The sequence below is a fragment of the Hemibagrus wyckioides genome, linkage group LG03 (genome assembly GCF_019097595.1).
Source record: "Hemibagrus wyckioides isolate EC202008001 linkage group LG03, SWU_Hwy_1.0, whole genome shotgun sequence".
Lineage (NCBI taxonomy): Eukaryota > Metazoa > Chordata > Actinopteri > Siluriformes > Bagridae > Hemibagrus > Hemibagrus wyckioides.
The window spans coordinates 8,685,146-8,693,407 of record NC_080712.1 but is presented as its reverse complement, the minus strand read 5'-3'; the positions used below and the strand labels follow the sequence as shown (position 1 = coordinate 8,693,407).

The 8,262-nt window shown below is 39.2% G+C and overlaps 1 protein-coding gene across 2 annotated transcripts in view; it reads right to left on the bottom strand.

Moving 5' to 3' along the window:
- Positions 1-4,400: 4,400 nt before the first annotated feature.
- tbck (TBC1 domain containing kinase) overlaps positions 4,401-8,262 on the bottom strand; it is an 86,212-nt gene continuing 82,350 nt past the window's right edge. For both annotated transcript variants that reach the window (XM_058385614.1, XM_058385613.1), the window contains exons 25-26: positions 6,029-6,188; positions 4,401-5,101 (exon numbers count right to left, since the gene is read on the bottom strand). In XM_058385614.1, the coding sequence (XP_058241597.1) occupies positions 4,991-5,101; positions 6,029-6,188 (271 nt within the window). In that variant the 3' untranslated portion in view covers positions 4,401-4,990. The remainder of the gene's footprint in view (positions 5,102-6,028; positions 6,189-8,262) is intronic.

Sequence of the window (8,262 nt, the reverse complement as noted above, 5' to 3'; positions counted from 1 at the left end):
TTTACAGTATTATATTTACAGTATTATATTTACAGTACTGTAGTTTTACAGTATTATATTTACAGTATTATATTTACAGTACTGTAGTTTTACAGTATTATATTTACAGTATTATATTTATAGTACTGTAGTTTTACAGTATTATATTTACAGTATTATATTTACAGTACTGTAGTTTTACAGTATTATATTTACAGTATTATATTTACAGTACTGTAGTTTTACAGTATTATATTTACAGTATTATATTTACAGTATTATATTTACAGTATTATATTTACAGTATTATATTTATAGTACTGTAGTTTTACAGTATTATATTTACAGTATTATATTTACAGTACTGTAGTTTTACAGTATTATATTTACAGTATTATATTTATAGTATTATATTTACAGTATTATATCTACAGTACTGTAGTTTTACAGTATTATATTTACAGTATTATATTTATAGTATTATATTTACAGTATTATATCTACAGTACTGTAGTTTTACAGTATTATATTTACAGTATTATATTTACAGTATTATATTTACAGTATTATATTTACAGTATTATATCTACAGTACTGTAGTTATTCTCAGACTGGATTTCTATTTAAAGGGTTTTACTGAAATGATCTCTAAGTGAACTTTGTGAAGGTTCATTGATAAATTTCCCTTCAGATTGAAACAGAAGTCGTGTAGACTTCCAAAACCGAGACTTCATCTTCATCTTGATACACAGCTCTCTACAAAGACACACACACACACACTGCGCTTACTCTAGTGAAATCAGCAAATCATGTCATTTGAACCGTACATAAAGATCTACACATTTGCATTAGTCATAATCAGATCCTTCTTCTCTCTCTCTCTCTCTCTCTCTCTCTCTCTCTTTCTCATTATTTCTACATCTCTACTTCTCCTCCTCCTCCTCCTCACACAGAGCTGCTCAGTCTGCAGGGCCAGTGTGTGTGTGTGTGTGGTGCCAGACTGCTGGTGCCGCTCGGCATGCAACAGAACAGAAACTTTGTTCTGCACATCCTGTTTGCTCTAATGACTATGAGATGGCAGTCAAAACTGTCTCTCATTGCATCACACACACACACACACGATGCATGGAGGACATTCATTTTCAGTAGCCCTGAAAATGTTTTTTTTACTAATTAATAAGACAGTAATTTGTTTCCATGTTGTTCAAAACACAAGAAAGTGAAGCTCCAGGTTTTATGACCATGTATAATTGTGAGCAGTTCCTTAAAACTCAGCTAATGGTGCAGCCAAGCTGTCTTATGAAGCTTCAGAGTGTTAAATGAGTGTCGCTAGTCTATAAAGATGTTGATTACTGATAAGAAGCAGGTTTGTCTTAGGAAAGTGTTTAAGGTTAAAGTGTTTAAGGAATAAAACAGCATGAGAATAAAACAGCATGGGGAAAAAACATTTCAAACAATCCAAGTGTGTGTGCTTTCAGCTTTGTAGCATGGGTGGGATGGTTAGGTGTCCACATATTTTTGGCTGTATAGTGTGCAAGAAAAAGATATAAGAAAAACATAAAAGATGAAGAAAGAAAGAAAGAAAGAAAGAAAGAAAGAAAGAAAGAAAGAAGAAAGAAAGAAAGAAAGAAAGAAAGAAAGAAAGAAAGAAATAGAAAAAAACACCAAGAACAGGTAAAAGAAAGAGCTAAAGAAGAGAAGAAGAGGAAGATAAAAAAAATGCAAAGGAAAATGAAAACAAAACAAAACAAAGAAAATGATATGAATTAATAGTAGTTATAGATGAAAATGAAGAAGAAGAAGAAGAAACATCAAGAAAAGGGAAAGGAAGGAGCCAAAGAGGAGCAGCAGAAAAACTATATGAATTAATAGAAGAAGAAGAAGAAGAAGAAGAAGAAGCAGTAATCAGATAAAAAATAAATAGAAAAAAGACATCAAGAAAGAAAGAAAGAAAGAAAGAAAGAAAGAAAGAAAGAAAGAAAGAAAGAAAGAAAGAAAGAAAGAAAATTAAATCTAACCTAGAAAAGAAGAAAGAAAGAAAGAAAGAAAGAAAGAAAGAAAGAAAGAAAGAAAGAAAGAAAAAATCTAAACTAGAAAGAAAAAAGAAAGAAAGAAAGAAAGAAAGAAAGAAAGAAAGAATAAATCTAAACTAGAAAGAAAAAAGAAAGAATAAATCTAAACTAGAAAGAAAAAAGAAAAAGAAAGAAAGAAAGAAAGAAAGAAAATTAAATCTAACCTAGAAAGGAAGAAAGAATAAATCTAACTAGAAAGAAAAAAGAAAGAAAGAAAGAAAGAAAGAAAGAAAGAAAATTAAATCTAACCTAGAAAGAAAAAAGAAAGAAAGAAAGAAAGAAAGAAAGAATAAATCTAAACTAGAAAGAAAAAAGAAAGAAAGAATAAATCTATACTAGAAAGAAAAAAGAAAGAAAGAAAGAAAGAAAGAATAAATCTAAACTAGAAAGAAAAAAGAAAGAAAGAATAAATCTAAACTAGAAAGAAAAAAGAAAGAAAGAAAGAAAGAAAGAAAGAAAGAAAGAAAGAAAGAAAGAAAGAAAGAAAGAAAAAAAGAAAGAAAGAAAATTAAATCTAACCTAGAAAGGAAGAAAGAATAAATCTAACTAGAAAGAAAAAAGAAAGAAAGAAAGAAAGAAAGAAAGAAAGAAAGAAATAAAATTAAATCTAACCTAGAAAGGAAGAAAGAATAAATCTAACTAGAAAGAAAAAAGAAAGAAAGAAAGAAAGAAAGAAAGAAAGAAAGAAAGAAAGAAAGAAAGAAAGAAAATAAGAAGCAGTAATCAGATAAAAAATGAATAGAAAAAAAATACATTAAGAAAAGGGAAAAGAAGGAGCCAAAGAAGAGAAGAAAAGGATAAAAAAAGAAGCAGAAGAAAACAAGGAAAAGGATATGAATTCATAGTAGTTATAGAAGAAGAAGAAGAAGAAGAAGAAGAAGAAGAGGTCTGTGTGTCTGAACCAGTATTTAAACCTTTAAATCATTTCCTGGAAATCAGGTCCTGATGAACTTTGGAGATTCCCTGAGAGAGTCGTGTGGACTTCCTGCTCTGAGACAGTCTTCATCAGCGTGATTAATAATCAGTGGTGAAGTGTGACATCTCCTGGACTTCACTCTACCAGCCCAAACTTAATGATTTCAGAAGAACAGCATGTGTTCTGTTCCTCTTCTACTACCTATCTATCTTCCTCTTCCTCTTCCACTTCCTCTCTTTGGCCCAGACTACATTTTCTTTGTTTAAAAAAAATAGTTATATATAATGTCGTGTAGCGTCCAGAAAAATCCTTTTATCAGTTACTCCAGATCAGATATAAAGCACTGTTGCCTCATTAGCTTCTTATTTTTCTCAAGTCAATAAGAGAAAAACGAAAAGAAATAAATGTATCAGGTTCGAGTCACTGCCTTCCCTCTGACTCTTACTAAGCCCTGGTGCTGGAGACTCCTTCCATAAAATCTCAATTCAGCAAAATTCACCATCAACTCTACTGTACCGTCTGTGTACTGCAGTTACTATAGAAACAGTGTTGTAGTAGATAGAGTGCTCTTTCTCACTCCCCCCTTTCTTTCTGTCTCCATCCCATGTCTCTCTCTCTCTCCATCACCCACTTACCCCTCCTCGTTCTCTTACTTTTTCTCTCCCCATGTCTTTCTCCCGCATTTTTGGCCTCCCTCTTTTTCTCTCTTCCTCACATCATCCCTTTCTTTCTTACTCCTTCTCCCTTTCTCTCTCCCGCCCTTTATCCCTCTCTTTCTTTCTCCTTCACTTTTTGCCTCCCTCTTTTTCTCTCTTTCTCACTCCCTTTCTTTTTCACGCCCACTCCCTTTCTCTCCATTACTACTCCCTTTCTAGCCTTACCTTTCTCTCTCTCTTTCTCCCTCACTTTTTGCCTCCCTCTTTTTTTCTCTCTTTCTTACACCCCCCTTTCTTTCTCTCCATGCCTCTCTCTCTCCCCCACTTTTTACCCTTCCTCTATCTCTTACTTTCTCTCTGTCCCTGTCTTTCTCCCTCATTTTTTGGCTCCCTCTTTTTGTCTCTTTCTCACACCCTCCCTTTCTTTCTCTCTCCCTCCCATTTTCCCTCTCTTTTCTCTCCCTCTCTTACTTTCTCCCTCACAATTTGCCTCCCTCTTTTTTCTCTCTTTCTCACTCCCTTCCTTTCTTTTTCTCTCTTTCTTACTCCCTTTCATTTTCTTTCTTTTTCACTCCCACTCCCTTTCTCTCTCCCTCCCTTTTCTCTCCCTGCATCACTCCCTTTCTAGCTCTTCCTTTCTCTCTCTCTCTCTCTCGCTCCCTCTCTCTTTCTCTCTCCCTCGCTTTCTTTCTCTTTCTCTCCGTCTCTCCTTCTCTTTCTCTCTGTCACCGCACGCAAGAAATAATATGCACAAAATTAATATCCCTACTGCGCAGAACAGTTGAACAGAAAAAAGCTTTAATTAATCCTTTATTACAGTGGGATGTTACATGATGAGATGATGAAGAGCGTAAAAAGGTTTTTTTTTTTTTTTTTACTGTAAATGGGATGCTAGTGAAGTAAACAACTGCAATCTCTGTAAAGTGTAATACAGCGAAATACTGTACTGATGCTGGGATTTCAGCAGACAGCTGTGTTCAAATCCCATGTGAATATGGAAATGTAAATATTATACATATTCATGGTATAGTATATGTTATATTAGATGTCAGCTATTACATACTTCAGTATAAATGTGTTACAGTTGTTTACTTTACTTCTTACAGCACTTGACATGATTGTAAATGAAATGCCCTCATAGTTCAAGAAGATTTAGACATTAATCTTAATAAACACAAGCGTATTCATGTACATGCCATATTCAATACAGGGTACAAAAAAAATGCTCTTTAGACTGACACACACACACACGAAACATACACATGCACACACATACATACATGTACAGTACATGAACATACACACATGAACACACAAGCAAGCACGTACATGTACACACACACACACGCACACACACACGCGCGGGTTTAGATCTGTGGAGACGGCACAGTCAAAAGGCCGGTGGGTTTCATTTTGTTGATGCCGCCATCCAGGACACACACACGAGGGAAATTCACCTTCACCAGGTGAGCAGCAAACTGCAGAAAACCAGTGCAACATACAGTGAGTGCATTAAAACATATGGATCATTAAAGAGAGAGAGAGAAAGATAACCAAATAGACAGACAGACACTGAAGGAGAATGAACGAGAGAAAGTGTTCGATGAGAGAGAAAGAGAGATACAAAGAGATAAACAGAGAGACAGACAGACAGTGAAAAGACTATAAGAATATGTAGACAGAAAAACAGAGAGACAGACAGAGATAGAGAGAAAAAGAAATAGAAACACAGAGGGACAAAGAGAAGGACACAAAGAAAAAAGAATCAGAGAGAGAGAGAGAGACAGAGAATGAAAGAGAAATAGGTAGACTGAGATGTACAGAGACAAAGAAAAAACAGACAGACAGAGAAAAAGAGAGACAGACAGATAGACAGACAGCGCGAGAGAGACAGACAGTAAAAGAGAGACAGACAGATAGACAGACAGAGAAAAAGAGAGACAGACAGATAGACAGACAGAGAAAAAGAGATAGAGACAGATAGCCAGACAGACAGAGAGAAAGAGAGAGAGACAGACAGACAGAGCGAGAGAGAGAGAGACAAACAGATAGACAGACAGAGCGAGAGAGAGAGACAGACAGAGAAAAAGAGACAGACAGATAGACAGACAGAGAAAAAGACAGACAGACAGACAGACAGACAGAGAAATAGAGAGAGAAAGACAGACAGATAGTCGGACAGAGAGAAAGAGATAGAGACAGATAGCCAGACAGAAGAGTGAAAGACAGAGAGACAGACAGACAGAGCGAGAGAGAGAGAGACAAACAGATAGACAGTTAGAGAGACAGATAGGCAGACAGACAGAGGGAGAGCGAGAGAGACAGACAGAGAAAAGAGAGACAGACAGATAGAGAAACAGAGAGAGAGAGAGACAGAGAGAGCGAGAGACAGGTGTGGTACTGACCGCAGCCGCGTTCTTGGTGATGTTGCTGAGGATGACGACGACTCTGCTCTTGTAGCTGGCCAGTGTGTTGGTGCTGGGGCACTGCAGCAGCTCTCCGTCCGGCCCAAACACCGAGCTGTACGGAACGTTAATGCTGCCTGGGATATGACCACGGCTGAAGCTACATCACCAGGGTCAAGGGTCAAACTGGTACAGCCAATAACATTTCAATCTGATGCGTGTTTTCTGTGGGTTTCAGAGCTCTCAGGGTGAGCATCAGCAGACACAGAGCTTCCTAAAACATCCCACAGTAAAGCTACAGCCAGGAGGATGAGAGTGTGGAGGACAGGAGAACGCCTGATGGAGATAAACGAAACAGATCATCCAGTCTCTCGGGAAGAGGAGCGCCTCAGCCGGGAAGAGAACGCGGAAAATTGACTTAATGAGGGAGAGAACCCCAGGCCAAATAACTCACGAGAGAGAGAGAGAGAGAGAAAGAGAGAGAAAGAGAGAGAAAGAGAGAAAGAGAAAGAGACTGAGAGAGGTTTGCTTTAATGAGGGTCCTGGAGTAACAGAATCATCCTTCTTTTTAAGTATGGTGTCACACCAGGGGAAGTGAAAACACCAACAACTGCTGCTAAATCAATTAAGTGCAGAGTCGCCCCTCAGAAACCAGGACGAGGACATGGACATGGAGGACAGAGTCGCCCCTCAGAAACCAGGATGAGGACGTGGACATGGAGGACAGAGTCGCCCCTCAGAAACCAGGATGAGGACATGGACATGGAGGACAGAGTCGCCCCTCAGAAACCAGGATGAGGACATGGACATGGAGGACAGAGTCGCCCCTCAGAAACCAGGATGAGGATGTGGACATGGAGGACAGAGTCGCCCCTCAGAAACCAGGATGAGGACATGGACATGGAGGACAGAGTCGCCCCTCAGAAACCAGGACGAGGACATGGAGGACAGAGTCGCCCCTCAGAAACCAGGATGAGGATGTGGACATGGAGGACAGAGTCGAGTGAGAGTGATTTAAGCTCAGGACTCGACTCATCCCTGCCTCACCTCCGAATTCCAGTCCTGGGTAAAAAAGCAGTGACTTGCAGGGCACCTCTCTCTCTCTCTCTCTCTCTCTCCCACCCTCTCTTTCTCACACACACACACACATTCCCACTAGGGTTAGGGTTAGTGATTAGCAGTGAGAAGCAGTGAGTAACAGTGAGAAGCAGTGAAGAGCAGTGAGTAGCAGTGAGAAGCAGTGAGTAGCAGTGAATAACAGTGAGAAGCAGTGAAGAGCAGTGAGTAGCAGTGAATAACAGTGAGAAGCAGTGAAGAGCAGTGAGAAGCAGTGAAGAGCAGTGAGAAGCAGTGAGTATCAGTGAGAAGCAGTGAAGAGCAGTGAGTAGCAGTGAGAAGCAGTGAAGAGCAGTGAGTAGCAGTGAGTAGCAGTGAGAAGCAGTGAGTAGCAGTAAGTAACAGTGAGAAGCAGTGAGAAGCAGTGAGTAACAGTGAGAAGCAGTGAGTATCAGTGAGTAGCAGTGAGTAACAGTGAGAAGCAGTGAGAAGCAGTGAGTAACAGTGAGTAGTAGTGAGAAGCAGTGAGAAGCAGTGAGAAGCAGTGAGAAGCAGTGAGTAGTAGTGAGAAGCAGTGAGAAGCAGTGAGTAGCAGTGAGAAGCAGTGAGAAGCAGTGAGTAGCAGTGAGAAGCAGTGAAGAGCAGTGAGTATCAGTGAGAAGCAGTGAGTATCAGTGAGAAGCAGTGAGAAGCAGTGAAGAGCAGTGAGAAACAGTGAGAAGCAGTGAGTATCAGTGAGAAGCAGTGAGTATCAGTGAGAAGCAGTGAGAAGCAGTGAAGAGCAGTGAGAAGCAGTGAGTATCAGTGAGAAGCAGTGAAGAGCAGTAAGAAGCAGTGAGAAGCAGTGAGAGGCGGTGAGAAACAGTGAGAAGCAGTGAGAAGCAGTGAAGAGCAGTGAGAAGCAGTGAGTATCAGTGAGAAGCAGTGAGAAGCAGTGAAGAGCAGTGAGAAACAGTGAGAAGCAGTGAGAAGCAGTGAGTATCAGTGAGAAGCAGTGAGAAGCAGTGAAGAGCAGTGAGAAGCAGTGAGTATCAGTGAGAAGCAGTGAAGAGCAGTGAGAAGCAGTGAGAAGCAGTGAGAGGCGGTGAGAAACAGTGAGAAGCAGTGAGAAGCAGTGAAGAGCAGTGAGTATCAGTGAGAAGCAGTGAGTATCAGTGAGAAGCAGTGAAGAGCAGTGA